The 19,732-nt window shown below is 43.8% G+C and overlaps 1 protein-coding gene across 3 annotated transcripts in view; it reads right to left on the reverse strand.

The window, feature by feature from the left end:
• The window catches only part of LOC129823655 (enhancer of polycomb homolog 1-like), a 51,993-nt gene that overhangs the window by 10,437 nt on the left and 21,824 nt on the right, over positions 1-19,732 (reverse strand). For all 3 annotated transcript variants that reach the window (XM_055882536.1, XM_055882537.1, XM_055882535.1), the window contains 9 exons: positions 8,909-9,065; positions 6,978-7,123; positions 6,539-6,745; positions 4,699-4,847; positions 4,174-4,330; positions 3,734-3,898; positions 3,375-3,464; positions 1,103-1,251; positions 527-891 (listed from right to left, as the gene is read on the reverse strand). In XM_055882536.1, the coding sequence (XP_055738511.1) occupies positions 527-891; positions 1,103-1,251; positions 3,375-3,464; positions 3,734-3,898; positions 4,174-4,330; positions 4,699-4,847; positions 6,539-6,745; positions 6,978-7,123; positions 8,909-9,044 (1,564 nt within the window). In that variant the 5' untranslated portion in view covers positions 9,045-9,065. The remainder of the gene's footprint in view (positions 1-526; positions 892-1,102; positions 1,252-3,374; positions 3,465-3,733; positions 3,899-4,173; positions 4,331-4,698; positions 4,848-6,538; positions 6,746-6,977; positions 7,124-8,908; positions 9,066-19,732) is intronic.

The following is a 19,732-nucleotide window of genomic DNA, read 5'->3' on the forward strand; positions in this document are numbered from 1 at the left end:
TAGTCGTGGACTGTGTGTGTGTGTGTATATAGTCGTGGACTGTGTGTGTGTGTGTATATAGTCGTGGACTGTGTGTGTGTGTGTATATAGTCGTGGACTGTGTGTGTGTGTGTATATAGTCGTGGACTGTGTGTGTGTGTGTATATAGTCGTGGACTGTGTGTGTGTGTGTGTATAGTCGTGGACTGTGTGTGTGTGTATAGTCGTGGACTGTGTGTGTGTGTATAGTCGTGGACTGTGTGTGTGTGTATAGTCGTGGACTGTGTGTGTGTGTATAATCGTGGACTGTGTGTGTGTGTATAGTCGTGGACTGTGTGTGTGTGTGTATAGTCGTGGACTGTGTGTGTGTATAGTCGTGGACTGTGTGTGTGTGTATAGTCGTGGACTGTGTGTGTGTGTATAGTCGTGGACTGTGTGTGTGTATAGTCGTGGACTGTGTGTGTGTGTATAGTCGTGGACTGTGTGCTCGTCTATGGAACGGCGTGCGTGCGCATGCAGATAAACCTATAACCTCAGGCCCTACTCACCAGCTGTGGGGGCCGTGGGGCCAGCTCCTCTCAGGGTGCCAGTGGTGCCAGACATGGTAGAGGTGATGCGACTCTGGCCCCTGCCCAGCCTCCTGAACAAAGGATCTGTGACTGTGTTGTCCTCGTCGTGTAGTGATAGTGTCCGGGGCCTAAAGTGCCTCCATCGGCTCAACTTAATGTTCAACAGTATCCGACTGAGGTCCGCAGAAGAGGAAGAATAAGAAGAGGTTCTGTCCGAGGTATTTGTTTGTGAGGTACTAGCAAACTTGTCTGTGACTGGAGAGTGGGCAGGCAGGTCAAGCATTTCCGAGTCCAGCCCATGAAATACATTGTCAAAGTCTGAGTGCGCCCTGTCCAGCAAAACCCTGAGGGAGAGAGAACAGGGTTAAGTCCTTCTGTTAGCAAGGCATTCATGCCATTGGTCCCAGAAAACTATTAAATTGATCTCACATCAACAGATCTTAATATGAATTGGAGAGTGGTTATATTTGTCCTGCCCCCATCATTCAGCTGTTTACCAAAACAGTGGCGGGAGCAACCCTCCGTTTGAATCCCAGATTGCCCCATGTAACCTACCTGCCCCCCCGTCCCAGGCGGCGTCGTGCCATGCCAAGGCAGCGTGGTGGCACGGTGAGGGTGGTGAGGCAGTAGCGGTAACGAGGGTCTCCCAGACCTCCCTCTGACAGACTGACCCACGGCCAGCTGCCGCCGTGGTCCAGCCGAGACTAGTGAGACAGACACAGGAGGAGCCATTAGACAAGTTTTAGACATGGTCTCTAGCTCAGTAGAGCATGGCGCTTATAACGCCAAGATAGTGGGCTCGATTCCCGGGACCACCCACACGTAAAAACATGATGCACTCATGACTAACAAGTCTTGGATAAAAGCATCTGCTAAATGTCATATATTATTTATAATGCAAGTTACAATACATGGCCATGACAGAATCCTACAGGGACAATATGATTACGCGTGTTCAATTTCCTGCATTTTGTTTTGAATTAAACACATACACACAAAAGTACGTGGACACCCCTACAAATCAGTGGACTCGATTTGTCAACACCCGTTGTTGACAGTTGAATAAAATCAAGCAGACAGCCATGTAACCTCCATATACAAATATTGCCAGTAGAATGGCCTAACTGAAGAGCTCAGTGACTTAACGTTGCACCGTCATAGGATGCCACCTTTCCAACAAGTCAGTTCATCAAATGTCTGCCCTGCTAGAGCTGTCCCGGTCAACTGTAAGTGCTGTTATTGTGAAGTGGAAACGTCTCAGAGAAACAACGGCTCAGCCGCGAAGTGGTATGCCACATAAGGAATAATGGTCTGGGGCTGTTTATGGTTCGGGCTAGGCCACTTAGTTCTAGTGAAGGGAAATCTTAACGCTACAGCATACAACGACATTCTAGATGATTCTGTGCTTCCAACTTGGGGAAGGACGTTTCCTGTTTCAGAATGACAATGCCCCCCGTGCACAAAGTGAGGTCCATACAGAAATGGTTTGCCGAGATCGGTGTGGAAGAACTTGACTGGACTGCACAGAGCCCTGACCTCAACCCCATCGAACACCTTTGTGATGAATTGGAATGTTGACTGCGAGCCAGGCCTATTGCCCATCAGTAGTGTCCGACCTCACTAATGCTTTTATGACTGAATGGAAACAAGTCCCTGCAGCAATGTTCCAACTAGTGATGCACCGATATGACATTTTTGGCCGATAGCGATATCCGATATTTTTCTTGCCAAAAACAATTATACCGATAACAGATATTTAAAATGTTTGCGGCCTTTTAAGCATTCTAGTACAGTTAAATAGTTACACACACAGCGGTCTAAGGAACTGCATCTCAGTGTAAAAGGCTTGACAGACACTGGTTCGAATCCAGGCTGTGATTGGGAGTCCCATACGGCAGCGCACAATTGGCCCAGCATCGTCCAGGCCGTCATTGTAAATAAGAATTTTTTCTTAACTGACTTGCCTAGTTAAATAAACGTTACACACACCAAAAAGTTATTTTGTTGGCATTTACACATGCCCCCATTACCAGTAAAACATAATCAAGACGTATTACTTTCACTTACTTGCTGTGCTGCCACACAGCAGTCGTTCAGTCGTTTCATTCTCAACCAGGATTTCTATGGAATGCCGTTTGCTTGTCAAAAAAGATAGTAGCACTGCCAAAGCTGTACAAAAAAGTCTGCAAACACCAGCCACGAACGATGTGTTTACAATACCGCGTTGAGCACCGGTCTGCGAAAGCCAACATCACCCACAACAGAGAACGGTTGATTGTCAAGGGCAATGAACTTCATTATCTTGGCTTTACTGGATTTCGTCTTTGAGTTGTCTTGCTAATATGTTCTTACTCTTTCAAATGACTGCTCAACCCACACAGCAGACATTGTGTGGGCTAGGTTAGGAATGCTGTGTTGCACGTGTAGTGCAAACTTTTACGTGGCGTTATTACGTCATGTACCTACGTTATATAGGTATGCACGGTAGCTTTGACATCGGTTTTTAACATCCGCGTTAAACTAGACACCAGAACGATGTTGGCATTTTTAGCTAATATCGGCCAATTCTGATTTGTTCACCGATATATCGTGCATCCCTAGTTCCAACATCTAATGTAAAGCCTTCCCAGAAGAGTGGAGGCTGTTACAGCAGTAAAAAGGGGGGGGGGGACGGGGGGGGAACCAACTCCATATTAATGCCCATGATTTTGGAATGAGATGTTCAACGAGCTTTTTGTCATATAGTGTATAATGTACAGATATTGGGTACAAAATGAACTTGTGTAAATGTACAATAAAGTTATCAGATGGAGTCATTTATACTCACAGCATAATATTGACAGCCTACTTTCCTTCGGAATGAAAAGGAACCATCTGGGTCATTCTCCTCCTCAGCTTCTGAGGAGCCTGAGTGCATCTAGAGAGAGGGAGAGCAGTCACAGGTCACCAAAATGACATTATGACCAAATAAAGAAGTTTCCCCCACAGATGTCCAAGGCCCAATCCCACCCTAAGCACTTGATGACAATAATATGGTCATAGCTCCATCTTGCCTTCTGATAGGCTAGGTGGAAGTCTCACCATATTGCATATACTAATCAAATCCTCTCAGATCTCCAAGTGCATAGGACGTTGGGTTTGTGTCCCAAATGGACCCCTAGACCCATGTCTAACCGCTCTGCCTACCTGGGAGTGCAGCTCATCATCTGAGCTGGGGAAGTCATACTGGTGGACGTCCTTAGCATTGAACACAGAGGGGCCAGAGTAGTGAGGGGCAGCAGCTGACAGGGGTAAGACTTTAGGCTTCCTCTCATACTTCCTCTTCTGCCTGACAACCTCAGTCTTCTCCGGCTAGAAGGGAAGGACAGACATTTCAATCCGTCACTCACTTGCTAGCAATTTTTTGGGGGGGGAAGCAGGATTTTTTTTTTTGAGTCATTGGCCCGTACTCACAAAGTATCTCTGAGTAGAGATGCTGATCTAGGATCAGGTCACTTTCTCCATTGTGATCCAAAAGGCAAAACTGACCCTAGATCAGCAGCACTCCTATTACGAGACACTATGTGAATACGGGCCAATGAGAGATCAACCTCTTTTTTCTCTCTCTAACTCACACACACACACACCTTGGACTTGTACTCCTTGAGGTCCATGTGGTCCTGATGTCTGTACTGGTTGCTGTTGGTCAGCGGCGCCAGGGGAATAATATGGGCAGGCTTGGCCAGAGCTCGCTGAGCCAGCACTTCAGCCATGATTTCACCACCGAAGTCTGACATAACGTTCCTGGAAGGGCAACGGTCAAAGTCAAGTTATAATCAACCATTTGAATAACTCAACTGGATCTCAATCAAATCACCAGACAATCAAAACACTGTTTTGCAACAGAAAACCAAATCTAGTCTCTTAAACAGATCCCAACCATTCCACTACAGTAGTAACATAGAGATCCTATAGGCCTAATTAATGGTTGACAAGCTGGCTAGATAGCAAGCAAACATATATACCCAAGCAGATATCTACAAATGCATTGTTGTATACAATATTTTTCCACATTTATTCAGTTTCCAGAATAAAAGTTGTCCAGACTAAGATGACTGTCATCCTAGCAACATGACTTAAAAAACTACATTACATCTATGAGTAGTACCCACCTCTTCTCTACGATCTCCAGGGTGAGGTGGAGCAGCTCTCTCTTGCTCTTCTCCCTCCTCTTGATCATCTCCAGGATGGTGACGGCACGGCTCAGGTCCCGCCGCAGTTTCAGCATCTTCTCATACCCAGCCTCCTCGTTCTTACGGTTCTGAGGGGGAAATTTCACCATTAATTTACTAATCTGCTGTCAATAACCTAGGGTAAGCCTATAATTAGTTGAAATGGAAATGCGTAGTGGTACACACACACACTTGTGGTCAGTTTCCAGCCTAGTCCTAAACTAAAAACTACGCTCAACAGGAATTTCTATTGACCAGGACTAGGCTTTATCTGTGTACGGAAATCGTGTCAACTACCCCTTATAATATTGTCAGAGACCTGGCCGTGCGGTGCCAGGACAACAACCTCTCCCTCAATGTGATCAAGACAAAGGAGATGATTGTGGACTACAGGAAAAGGAGGACCGAGCACGCCCCCATTCTCTTTTTTTTTTTTAATTTATTTTATTTTATTATTATTAATTTTTATCCCATTTTCTCCCAAATTTTCGTGGTATCCAATCGCTAGTAATTACCACCTTGTCTCATCGCTACAACTCCCATACGGGCTCGGGAGAGACGAAGGTCGAAAGCCATGCGTCCTCCGAAGCACAACCCAACCAGCCGTACTGCTTCTTAACACAGCGCGCCTCCAACCCGGAAGCCAGCCGCACCAATGTGTCGGAGGAAACACCGTGTACCTGGCCCCCTTGGCTGGCGCGCACTGCGCCCGGCACAGGAGTCGCTGGAGCGCGATGAGACAAGGATATCCATACCGGCCAAACCCTCCCTACCCCGGACGACGCTATGCCAATTGTGCGTCGCCCCACGGACCTCCCGGTCGCGGCCGGCTGCGACAGAGCCTGTGCGCGAACCCAGAGACTCTGGTGGCACAGTTAGCACTGCGATGCAGTACCCTAGACCACTGCGCCACCCGGGAGGCCCTACGCCCCCATTCTCGTCGACGGGGCTGTAGTGGAGCAGGTTGAGAGCTTCAAGTTCATTGGTGTCCACATCACCAACAAACTATCATGGTCCAAGCACACCAAGACATTCGTGAAGAGAGCACGACAAAACCTATTCCCCCTCAGGAGACTGAAAAGATTTGGTATGGGTCATCAGATCGTCAAAGGGTCCTACAGCTGCACCATCGAGAGCATCCTGTCTGGTTGCATCACTGCCTGGTATGGCAACTGCTCGGCCTCCGACCGCAAGGCACTACAGAGGGTAGTGTGCGAACGGCCCAGTAAATCACTGGGGCCAAGCTTTCTGCCATCCAGGACCTCTATACCAGGCGGTGTCAGAGGAAGGCCATATAAATTGTCAGACTCCAGCCACCCTAGTCATAGACTGTTCTCTGCTACCGCACGGCAAGTGGTAACGGAGCAGCAATTCTAGGTCCAAGAGGCTTCTAAAGAGCTTCTACCCCCAAGCCATAAGACTCCTGAACATTTCATCAAATGGCTACCCAGACTATTTGCATTGCTGCCGCCCCCCCTCTCTTACAGTGCTGCTACTCTGTTATTATCTATGCATAGTCACTTTAATAACTCTACCTACACATGTACATATTACCACCACACATTGACTCTGTACCGGTACCCCCTGTATATAGCCTCGCTATTGTTATTTTACTGCTGCTCTTTAATTATTTGATTTCTATATTATAATATATATTTTTTAACTGCATTGTTGGTTAGGGCTTGTAAGTAAACATTTCACAGTAAGGTCTACACCTGTTGTATTTGGCGCATGTGACAAATAAAATGTTATTTGCCCTGGTCTAGAGGTGGGATCCTACCTTTCTGGTCTGCATCTTCTCTGTCCTCCTGCGAAAGGCCACGTAGGGGTCTGAGGTGCTGGAGCCGTCCCTCTTCTCCTGCTTCACAGTGGGGTGCAGCGTGCTGTGCTTGCCGTTTTTCCTCTTCCTGGTCCAATAGTCAAACACTTCCTTGATCAGCTCGTCATCCTCCTTCAACAGCAGCTTGGCCTCCTGCAGGCTCACCGCCTGACCGGGGGAAGAGGTGAGGGAGAAGCAGGGGGTCACATTTGGGAGGCAGCAGGGTCTCTGGTCTGATCCCCTGATTGTAGAGTAACAATTTCTGGTTTCTGTAGCATGACACAGCTTGGTGTGCAAGACAGTACACCCCCTGGACAGGATGCTAGTCTGATGCTGTGACTGCCCATTGTAGGCTACTCCCTTTTCTCTCATCAAATGGCATGCAGATTCCAAGACTTACCTGCTGCCCACTGCCTTTCTCCAGACGGTCGACCATCTCCTCAAACTGCAGGAAGGTGATCTCCATCTTCTTCTTTAGCTTGTTCACAAACACCTCGTCTTCTGTGTCCAGGTCATAGTCCGGCTGCTCTGTGTCCAGGGTGAAAGCTACAGGTGAGAGAGGGAGAGGTGAGAACTTCAGACATGAGAATGGAGTAGAGCTGGGATGACGAATCTAAAGTTAGACAGACCATACCGATCATTTTCACAGGTACTTTGCTGATATTGTTCATGACGATACATAGTCTATACTAGAGAAATGTGAAGTTTGAAATTAAATACGTTTGCTAATATGGTTGATTGATTGTTAATGAAACAATTGATGTCTACAGCAACCTAGTAAATTTACACTCTGGTTCTATTTTCAACAATTTGGCATGCTGCTCACACTGGAGAACTCATAAGATCTGCCCACGCATGCAAAAGCTAAGCGTCCATGACGCCCCAGTGTAGCTCTCCTGTTACCACTGAGCACACATGCTAACGTAGTAGCCTGGTGCTTAAGCCAATGCATTTCCATTCCAACAGTTCAAAAGACCTGGATGCTCCCTTTTCCTATTACGGGATACGGGAGACCTTTTAGTCCATCTTCCCAGTTTGACATAATTCTGACTTATGTTTCAAGCTACTAGTATTTCAATTCTGACAAAAGCAATGGTTCTATTGATTGGGGTAAAGTAATTCATTTACATTTGGTCGGTTCAGCAAATCGAGCCAGAGAAACTTCATGGCAGCATCTTGGCAACTGCATTTAAATTGAGCTTTCAAAGCCCAAGACGGATGACAACCCTGAATCCAAAACAAACACACCTTAATTTAAATCAATTCAATTCCAATCATGTTAGATTGCGTTTTCGGCAACTTCTACTAACAAGGTAACGTGAATTAATGCAATTGCCTAGCTATAATGACAAAGAAAAAGTTGTGGTGAAAAAATTAAGTTACATTGCAATATTATTTTGGGAGGATATAGATATTTGACTCTAACAATTGTTTTGCTACTGTAGGTAGGAACAACAACTTTTCAGAACTTATTTCCCTGACTGATCAAAACTAGTTTTAGTCTTTCCTCTCTGCAGCAGACATCTGGTGAGCAATATGTTGGGAACATCAAAGCACATTATCGAATCGGCACCTAAGTATCTTGATTATATTGAGAGTTCCCTGGCATTTCTCAGGCCCATCTCACATCGGACAATAATGACAAAAGCCCAGGATATAACATTTAGCTGAGCTCTTATCTTGAGCAATAACAAATAGTATGATTCATGTACGAGAGGATTAGGCCTACTAAATTACTACTAAGGCTAGATCCCACAACGCTTGAGAATTATGCCTTACAAGTCCCAACTACTACCAACAAAACTGCTTGCCATAGAGTGGTGGGGAGGAGGAGTCTACAGAAGCAACTTGACCTTTCATTTTCTGGATTCAGGTTCACTCAAACATTTTACTATTGACAGTTGACTTCGAGATTGTATATAGATTGGCTCTCCCTCAATATAAATTGGTTCATGAAACTGCAACCAGCTCCTGATATCAGGGCATAAAAACTACTCACCAGTCCATTGCCTAGCAACGGATAACCCACATACACAGATGTTATCAACACCTCTCCATAAACCAAGCTTAGGAGGTACGACCAAATCCCAAATGGACACCTAGACCCAACGTCCTAGGGACTTGGAGGTCTAAGAGGGTCTGCCAGCTGCAATCAATATGGAAACAGTTCCACCGGGCCCTCTGATCAGCTAGGTGGAAGATTCATCATATTACTTATATCAATCAAATCCTGTCAGATTTCCCAAAGTGCATAGGGAAGGTGTTTGGGTCGATTTGGGATTGAGCGGTAGTATAGGGTACTAGAGGTTTGCAGCCAGGTCCACTACTCACGCTGTATGTGAATTAGCTGCTTTGGCATCTTGAACTCCCCGGGGTAGAGGGACTCGTAGTAGGCGATGTTGCCGTCTGCCTCCGGGACGGGGATGACCATATTGTGTTTCTCTCCATACACCGACTGAGCCGACATGGCCCTCTGGAGATGGTGTTCCTAGAGAAAGAGATCTTAATAATAATAAACACATTCAGCAGACGCTTTTTATCTGAAGCGATTTGCAATCATGCGTGCAAACATTTTCATATGGGTGGTCCCAGCGGGAAACAAACCCTCGATCCTGGTATTGCAGTCACCATGCTCTATCAACTGTGCCACACAAGACCACAGAGAGGAGTAGAGGTCAAATGAATGAACATACCACTGCCCAGGATTTAACAATCAAGTCAGACCACTTTAATAGGTAAATTGACAGGGTCAGCTGGAACTTGAGGAAATTGACGCCTGGAGTGGAGTACATAAGTCAGAGTGAATCTCAAGCACTGTGACAGACTGCCATCTTATTCTTGAGGCTAGGAACAAATCAAGGGTCAAATCATTACTGATAGAAACAATCACCTTCAGAGTTTTTAGGTGATGGTTTAACTAGTACTCTCAAACAAAGGACTGGAAAATGGAAAATAAAACAGCAGGACTTGGGAAGGCCAGGGTAAAAGTGCTGGAATGGTTGTCAGTCACCGATTTACTATGCTATTCCCCAGGTGCAAAACCCAAGTACACTTTATATCCAAGGCAATATGTAGGCTTAACCTCTCTTGGGTACGTGAGACGTTAGCGTCCCACCTCTTCAACAGCCAGTGAAACTGCTGGGCGCCAAATTCAAATACAGAAATACTCATTATAAAAATTCAGAAAACAAAACATATTTTACATAGGTTTAAAGATTAACTTCTTGTGAATCCAACTACGGTGTCAGATTTTTAAAATGCTTTACGGCGAAAGCATACCGTACGATTATTTGAGAAGATAGCCCAGCAGACAAATCATTACAAACAGTAACCAGCCAAGTAGAAGAGTTACACAATTCAGAAATAGAGATAAAATTAATCCCTTACCTTTGATGATCTTCATATGTTGCACTCAGCAGACATTCATTTACTCAATAAATGCTCCTTTTGTTCAATAAAGTATCTTTATATCCAAAAACCTCAGTTTTGTTTGCGCATTTTCTTCAGTAATCCACAGGCTCAAACGCAGTCAAAACAGGCAGACAAAAATCCAAATTGTATCCGTAAAGTTCATAGAATCATGTCAAACGTTGTTTATATTCAATCCTCAGGTTGTTTTTAGCCCAAATAATCGATAATATTTCAACCGGACAATAACATCAATATGAAAGGTAAACAAGAAAAGGCACTCTCTCGGTCACGCACATGAAAAAGCTCTAAGACACTTTAGGGTCCACTCAGACTGGTCTTACTTCCTTATTTTTCAGAATACAAGCCTGAAACAATTTCTAAAGACTGTTGACATCTAGTAGAAGGTATAGGAACTGCAATTTGAGTCTTAAGTCAATGTATACTGTAATGGCATTGAATAGAAAACAAAAAAAACTACTTCACGAATGGATTATTCTCAGGTTTTCGCCTGCCAAATCAGTTCTGTTATACTCACAGACACTATATTAACAGTTTTGGAAACTTGAGTTTTTTCAATCCAAATCTACCAGTTATATGCATATCATATCTTCTGGGTCCGAGAAGCAGGCAGTTTAATTTGGGCATGCTTTTCATCCAAAATTCCGAATGCTGGCCCCTTACCCTAGAGAAGTTAACTCATACCAGTTTCATAACTAAAAATTCCTATTCTTCGGTTTCAAAGTCTGGGGGATAGTTTGGACTAGGCACCTGGCAGATTATGCACTTTACAGCAACAAATAATGACTGTCATCTCAAATCACTACAAACCACCAGTGGCACAGGGTTTCCATTAGCCGGTAAAAGCCAGTTTTTCGCCAATAAAAATTATTTAAAGTAATTAAAAAATAATAATCCCATTGCAATGTTTTCCACAAGCACATTGAGTAGTCAGCCAAATAGAAAAAGTAGCCCGCCAGGCAACCACCGACTGTTTGCTCATTGCTGTTGCTCTAAGATGGCAACGCCGAGCAAATGCGCCAATTGAATCTCAACAAGGAAACAGTTGGTACTGGTAATTGATGAATAATTATTGAAAAAGTACGGATTTCAGAAAACAAAGATGTGCAAGCAACTACAGAGGACAAACAGGTACAAGGTGGGCATTTCATAACTAAACATTTCTGAAGTATTGACCTTGGGCGAATCAATGTAGTCGGCGCTAGATTCCACAAAACCTGGTCTCTTACCAATGGCTGTTTTTAACCTGATCCAAATATTTTTGCATTAATGGTATAACTGACCAAACTTCTGTAGGCTACACACACACACACACAATATTCTGACCTTATGAACTAATGTATTTTAGACCAGAAAAACAACCATGTATGATTCAATGAAAATGAAACTCAGGGTATTGTAGCCTACAGTGCGTGGAGGGTGAGTGAGCCGAGTGCTCTGTATGCAGCATTAGACCTGCGCAGGCGCATTTTGCTTAACTTCTCTAGGATAGGGGGCAGCATTTTCACGTTTGGATGAAAAGCATACCCAAATTCAACTGCCAGCTACTCATCCCCAGAAGATAAGATATGCATATTATTAGTAGAATTGGACAGAAAACACTAAAGTTTCTAAAACTGTTTGAATCATGTCTGAGTACAACAGAACTTTTTTAGCAGGCGAAACCCTGAGGACAAACCATTCAGTTTTATTTATTTTTTAAATTTTTTTGAGGTCACTCATGTCAATGGATTTTCATTGGGAATCCAGGTTTCTAATTGACCTTCTTGCAGTTCCTACCGCTTCCACTGGAAGTCAAGTCTTTAAAAATTGGTTGAGGGTTTTTCCTTTGTGTAATGAAGTACGGCCATCTTCAACGAGGGTCACTTGTGTACTGTTTGAGGCGCGTGACCAGAAAGCTATCTACAGTTTGTTTTAATCCTGTATTGAACACAGATCATCCCGTCTTCAATTTGATCGATTATTTACGTTAAAAAAAAAAGTAAAGTTGTATTACAAAAGTAGTTTGAAATGTTTTGGCAAAGTTTACAGGTAACCTTTGAGATACTTTGTATTCACGTTGCTCAAGTTGGAAAATGTGTTTTCCTGGATCAAACGCGACAAATCGACGGAATTAAACAAACAAAAATGACCATTTGTGATGTTTATGGGACATATTGGCGTGCCAACAACAGAAGCTCGTCAAAGGTAAGGCATGAATTATATTTTTTATTTCTGCGTTTTGAGTCGCGCCTGCAGGGTTGAAATATGCTTCTCTCTTTGTTTACTATGGTGCTAGCCTCAGATAATAGCATCGTTTGCTTTCGCCGACAAAAGCCTATTTAAATTCTGACATGTTGGCTGGATTCACAACCAGTGTAGCTTTAATTTGGTATCTTTCATGTGTGATTTCATGAAAGTTGGATTTTTAATAGTAATTTATTTGAATATGGGATATGGCATTTTCTCTGGCTTTTGGCCAAGTGAGACAGTAGCGTTCCGCCTAAACTCAGATTTTTGGATATAAATATGAACTTTACCGAACAAAACATACATGTATTGTGTAACATGAAGTCCTATGAGTGTCATCTGATGAAGATCAACGTTTAGTGATTCATTTTCTCTCTTTCTGCTTCTCCTCTCTTTGGCTGGAAGAATGGCTCTGTTTTTCTGTGGCTATGTACTGACCTAACATAATCGTTGTGTGCTTTCACCGTAAATACTTTTTGAAATCAGACATGTTGGCTGGATTCACAACAAGTGTAGCTTTAATTAGGTGTCTTTCATTTGTGATTTCATGAAAGTTGGATTTTTAATAGTAATTTATTTGAATTTGGCACTCTGTATTTTTACTGGCTTTTGGCCAAGTGGGACGTTAGCGTCCCACATATCCCAGAGAAGTTTACAAAAACCAGCATAAGTCCTTTGGTATATTCTAATGCCTTGATTTCATTGGAAATGCACAGCAACATTATTGACTACTTTGGAAAAATGTGTGGTATTGTGTTTACAATTGAAAACAGAAAATGTATGAATTTAGTGTATTGCTATTTGTTTTTGGATATCGTATAGGCCAGGGGTACTCAAGTACTATTTGAGAAGGTCCAGCCACACAAATTTCCTAAGTGGCAAAGATCGATGGATAATGTAATTAAAACGGCGTAGTAAATGCCCACCTCACAACCCATGCACCCCACCCAAAAAACAGTTCACACCCCTCTTCTTGGCACAGAGAACATTTTGCAGTTTAAAGCAAATTTCTCACAATTCTACACATTTAACATGGAGTATATATATATTTTTGACGTTTTAAAAGCGATTTTTCTGCAATTCTACACATTCTTCCATGTGTTTATATGACACCAGGGGTCGAAGCCCAAACTGACCACGTTCTGGGTCCAGATTTGGTCCACCAGTTGAGTATTGGGGGGGGGGGGGGGGGGGGGGGGGGGGGGGGGCTTGGCTCATATGACCTTTAACACGTCTTCTCTAGAGATTAAAGTATTTCACTGCCAGATATCAATTGCCACAAAGATCAGAATATCAACAAGTGTTTGCAACTCTGGTCTTTGAATTGCAGTTTGCCATCTTTCACTGATCCAGATTCATTCTTAAAAGCCTAATGCAGCCATTTTTATCTCAATATGGTGAGTGGTGGGGTTGATAAACCAGAACAATTCTCCTCCTGTTTAAATCTCTAGTTTGGGAACATTTTGGCTTCCCAGTAGATTTCAACGGCGATGGACAGAGAGTTATGGATGAAACGTTAACAGTACGTCACCACTGTTCAATAGCCTATGCAGCTGCCAACACCTCAAACATGTTGACACCGAAATCACCCCACTATTCCTACCACCGAAGCAAGACAGAAACGCAGAGACAACTTCGTCTCCTCAGCATTCAAGCAGCTTTTCGCAGTCGATTCTGACCGTGCCAAAAAAATTACAAGCGCGATAGGTGTTTATCGGCCCATTCTCGGTGGTTGAGAATAGGGGGTTTCAGCGCGTCATGAAAGTGCGAGCCACGTTCGAAACATCCCTCTCGCACCCATTTCAGCAAACAGGTAGTACCTGCTCTAGCCTATATAAGCAAGCCAAAGTTGTTAATTACACTGAACAAAAATATAAAGAAGCAACAATTGCAAAGATTTTACTGAGTTACAGTTCATAAGGAAATCAGTCAATTCTTTGGCCCTAATCTATGGATTTTACATGACCGGGAATACAGATATGCATTGTCGGTCACAGATAGCTTTTTTTTTTTTTTAAGTAGGGACAAGAAAACCAGTCAGTATCTGGTGTGACCACCATTTGCCTTGTGCATCTCCTTCACATGAAGTTCTTCAGGCTGTTGATTGTGGCATGTTGTCCCACTTCAAAGTTGCTGGATATTGGCAGGAATTGGAACACTGTAGTACAGACCATCTAACATACTCAATGGGTGACATGTCTGGTGAGTATGCAGGCTATGGAAGAACTGGGATATTTTCAGCTTCCCGGAATTGTGTACAGATTCTTGCGACCTTGGGCTGTGCATTATCACGCCAAAACATGAGGTGATGGCGGAGGATGAATGGCACGACAATGGGCCTCAGTGTCACGATATTTCTGCATTCAAATTGGCATCGATAAAATGCAATTGTGTACGTTGTCCGTGCCATAACCCCACGGCACTCTGTTCACAATGTTGACGTCAACAAACCGCTTGCCCACACACTGTCTGCTATCTGACCGTTACAGTTGAAACCAGGATTCGCCTGTGAAGAGCACAGTTCTCCAGCGTGCCAGTGGTCATCGAAGGTAAGCATTTGCCCACTGAAGCATTTGAGCACTAAGTGTACAAAAATTTGATCAGTTGTACAATATGATAAACCACAGGACAATACATTGACTGCACTTGGACTTTAAAGAATCCTGTACGAGTCTGCCAACTTCCACAGGCTTCAAGCGTTCTTTTAAGAGGAATTTTCTCAGCAATCTGCAACACAGAATTGACTGAAGAAAGAAGTCTGCATTAAACATGGGCTTTTCTACACAGAAAGCAGCAGTTGACTACTCCACTGTCAACACTGATTAAAATCAGTAGACCTACAGTGCCTTCTGAAAGTATTCACACCCCTTCACTTTTTCAAAATGCTACAACCTGAATTTAAAATAGATTAAATTGAGATTGTGTGTAGGCCAGTGACACACAAAACCCCATAATCAAATTACGGACTCCTCTTTAAATCTGCGTATTCCTCCAAAGCTCAGTTGTCCTGAGTCTGCACAACTCTGCCAGGACCTAGGGAGACACTCAAGTGTTTTAGTACTCTCTCGACAGAATTATGAAAATAATCATGGCCTCAACCTTCAAACTAAAAGTGGCAGTAATAAAGCCTCTTGAAAAAGCCAAACATTGACCCGGAAAATATAAAAAAACTAAAAATCGGAATCTCCCATTCCTCTCAAATTTTTGGGAACAATCTGTTGCGCAGCAACTCACTGCCTTCCTGAAGAAACTCAACGTATACGAAACGCTTCAGTCTGGTTTTAGACCCCATCATAGCACTGCTCCTAGACCTTAGTGCTGCTTTTGATACCATCAATCGCCATTGGAAACCCAAACTGGTCTAGACGGACAAGTTCAGCTCTCATCTGTCGGAAAGATATCAGTTAGTCTCTGTGGATGGTTTGTCCTCTAAAAAATCAACTGTAAATGTCGGTGTTCAAGGCTCTGTTTTAGGACCACTATTGTTTTCACTATACATTTTACCTCTTGGTGATGTCATTCGGGAACATAATGTTAACTTTCACTGCTATGCGGATGAGAGCTGTACATTGATGAAACGTGGTGAAGTCCCAAAATTGCCCTCCATGGAAGCCTGTGTTTCAGACATAAGTGGATGGCGGCAAATGTTCTACTTCTAAACTCAGACAAAACAGAGATGCTTGTTCTAGATCCCAAGAAACAAAGATCTTCTGTTGAATCTGACAATTAATCTTACTTTCTGATTTTTGCAATGTTACTCTGGACCATGATCTCTTTTGACGAACATATCAAGACTGTTTCAAGGACAGCTTTTTTCCATCTACGTAACATTGCAAAAAACAGAAAAGTTGTCAAATTGCAGACAAATTAATCCATGCTTTTATCACTTCTAGGTTAGACTACAGCAATGCTCTACTTTCCAGCTACCCGGATAAAGCACTAAATAAATTAACTTCAGCTAGTGCTAAACACGGCTGCTAGAATCTTGACTAGAACCAAAAAAAAGTGATCATATTACTCCAGTGCTAGCCTCCCTACACTGGCTTCCTGTTAAGGCAAGGGCTGATTTCAAGGTTTTACTGCTAACCTACAAAGCATTACATGGGCTTGCTCCTACCGATCTTTCCGATTTGGTCCTGCCGTACATACCTACACAAACGCTACGGTAACAAGCCGCATGCCTCCTTACGGTCCATAGAATTTCTAAGCAAACAGCTGGAGGCAGGGCTTTCTCCTACAGAGCTCCATTTTTATGGAATGGTCTGCACATCCATGTGAGACACAGACTAGGTCTCAACATTTAAGTCTTTATTGAAGACTCATCTCTTCAGTAGGTCCTATGATTGAGTGTAGTCTGACCCAGGAGTGTGAAAGTGAACAGAAAGGCACTGGAGCAACGTACCGCCCTTGCTGTCTCTGCCTGGCCGATTCCCCTCTCCCCACTGGGATTCTCTGCCTCTAACCCTATTACAGGGGCTGAGTCACTAGCGCACTTCCATGCCGTCCCTAGGAGGGGTGCATCACTTGAGTGGGTCGAGTCACTGACGTGATCTTCCTGTCTGGGTTGGCCCAGACAGGAAGAAACCGCTCAGGGATTTCATCATGAGGCCAATGGTGACTTTAGCCCTATTCAGACTAGATTAGTTTTACTGGGGGAGGTCGGACAATGTAATTATGTACACGAGCATAAAAAAACACCACATCTGTCATTTTAGTCCCATCCGAATTTTTACATGGCAGGAGTGTAACAAATCCAGCCAGAATAACCTACTGTTTATTGGAAAAGGCCAAGGTCCTCTGATAATACTAGTTATGTGCAAATCGACATTCCTGTGTTTAAAAAGAATGTCTGAGTTTGACAGGTGTTGCTCACAGTTTGAGCAAAAAACCTGATTCGATAAATTGAACGAAGTGCTACGCACAGACTATATACAGTGCATTCGGAAATTATTCAGACTGCTTTACAAAATCTTGAAAAAGTTAGGTCACAGCCTTATTCTAAAATTGATTAAATAGTCCCCCCCCCCCCATCTACAAACAATACCCCATAATGACAAAGCAAAGACAGGTTTTTAGAAATGTTTGCTAATACATAAAAATAAAAATAATCACATTTACATAAGTATTCAGAACAATTAAACAGTACTTTGCTGAAGCACCTTTGGCAGTGTTCACAGCCCCGAGGAGTCTTAGGCATGACGCTACAAGCTTGGCACACCTGTATTTGGGGAGTTTCTCCCATTCTTCTCTGTAGATCCTCTCAAGCTCTGTCAGGTTGGATGGGGAGCGTTGCTGCACAGCTATTTTCAGGACTCCAGAGATGTTCAAATCAGGTTCAAGTCCGGGCTCTGGCTGGGCCACTCAAGGACATTCAGAGACTTGTCCCACTCCTGCATTGTCTTGGCTGTGTGCTTACGGTCGTTGTCCTGTTGGAAGGGGAACCGTCGCCCCAGTCTGAGGTCCTGAGCAGGTTATCATCAAGGATCTCTGTACATTGCTCCGTTCATCGTTGCCTCGATCCTGACTAGTCGCCCAGTCTTTGCAATCAGGCCAAAGACCTCATTCTTGGTTTCATCAGACCAGTGAATCATGTTTCTCATGGCCTAAGAGTCCTTTAGGTGCCTTTTGCCAAACGGGATGTCATGTGCCTTTTACTGAAGAGTGGCTTTGTCTGACCATTCTACAATAAAAAGGCCTGATTGGTGAAGTGCTGCAGAGAATGTTGTCCTTGGGGAAAGTTGCCCCATCTCCACAGAGAAACTCTGGAGCTCTGTCACTTCCCTAAACAAGACCCTTCACCCCCGATTGCTCAGTTTGTCCAGGCAGCCAGCTCTAGTTAGGGTCTTGGTGGTTCCAAACTTCTTCAATTTAAGAATGATGGAGGCCACTGTGTTCTTGGGGACCTTCAATGCTGCACAATTTTGTTGGTACCCTTCCCCAGATCTGTGCCTCGACACAATCCTGTCTTGGAGCTCTACGGACAATTCCTTCGACCTCATGGCTTAGTTTTTGCTCTGTCTTCTGTGGGATCTTATATAGGCAGGTGTGTGCGCCTTTCCAAATCATTTCCAATCAATTTAATTTACCACAGGTGGACTCCAATCAAGTTGTAGAAACATCAAGGATGAAACAATGTAAACTGGATGCAACGGAGCTCAATTTCGAGTCTCATAGTTTGAATACATACCGGTCAAAAAGTTAGGATACACCTACTCATTCAAGTGTTTCTTTATTTTTACATTGTAGACTAGTGAAGATTACCAAACTATGAAATAACAAATGCAATCGTGTGTTTGCCTTCAAGACTGGTGAAGCTGGTTGAGGGAATGCCGAGTATGCGCAAAGCTGTCAAGGCCACATTTAAAGAATCTCAAATATAAAATATATTTTGATTAGTTTAACACTTTAGTTACTACTTGATTCCATGTGTTATTTTATAGTTCTGTTTCCACTATTATTCTACATTGTAGAAAATAGTAAAAATAAAGAAAAACCTTAAATTAGTAGGTGTCCAAACTTGACTGGTACTCCATGTATAGTATACATAAAATAAAACGCACCAATTTCAAAGATTTCTGAGTTACAGTTCATAAGGAAATTGTCCTTGATCTTTTTGGCCTTCCTGTGACATCGGGTGGTGTAGGTGTCCTGGAGGGCAGGTAGTTTGCCCCCGGTGATGCGTTGAGCAGACCGCACTACCCTCTGGAGAGCCTTGCGGTTGAGGGGGGTGCAGTTTCCATACCAAGCGGTGATACAGCCCGACAGGATGCTCTCAATTGTGCATCTGTAAAAGATTGTGTGAGATAACAAGCCAAATTTCTTCAGCCTCCTGAGGTTGAAGAGGCGCCTTTTCTCCTTCATCACCCTGTCTATGTGGGTGGACCATTCCAGTTTGTCTGTGACATCAACGCCAAGGAACTTGAAGCTTTCCACCTTCACTACTGTCCCGTCGAAGTGGATGGGTGGGGGGGGGGGGTACTCCTGCTGTTTCCTGAAGTCTACGATCATTTCCTTTGTTTTGTTCATGTTGAGTGAGAGGTTACTTTCCTGACACCACACTCCGAAGGCCCTCACCACTTCCCTGTAGACCGTCTTGTCGTTATTGGTAATCAGGCCTACCACTGTAGTGTCGTCTGCAAACTTGATTGAGTTGGGAGAGTGCATGGGCACACAGTCATGGGTGAACAGGTAGTACAGGAGAGGGCTGAGACCGCACCCTTGTGGGGCCCCAGTGTTTCCTGCAGTCACCACCTGCGGGCAGCCCGTCAGGAAGTCCAGGACCCAGTTGCACAGGGTGGGGTCGAGACCCAGGGTCTCGAGCTTAATGACAAGTTTGGAGGGTACTATAGTGTTAAACACTGAGCTGTAGTCAATGAACAGCATTCTTACATAGGTATTCCTCTTGTCCAGATGGGATAGGGCAGTGTGCAGTGTGACTATCATCATTGGACCAGTAAGCAAATTGGAGTGGGTCTAGGGTATCAGGTAGGGTGGAGT

The sequence above is a fragment of the Salvelinus fontinalis genome, chromosome 26 (genome assembly GCF_029448725.1).
Source record: "Salvelinus fontinalis isolate EN_2023a chromosome 26, ASM2944872v1, whole genome shotgun sequence".
NCBI lineage: Eukaryota > Metazoa > Chordata > Actinopteri > Salmoniformes > Salmonidae > Salvelinus > Salvelinus fontinalis.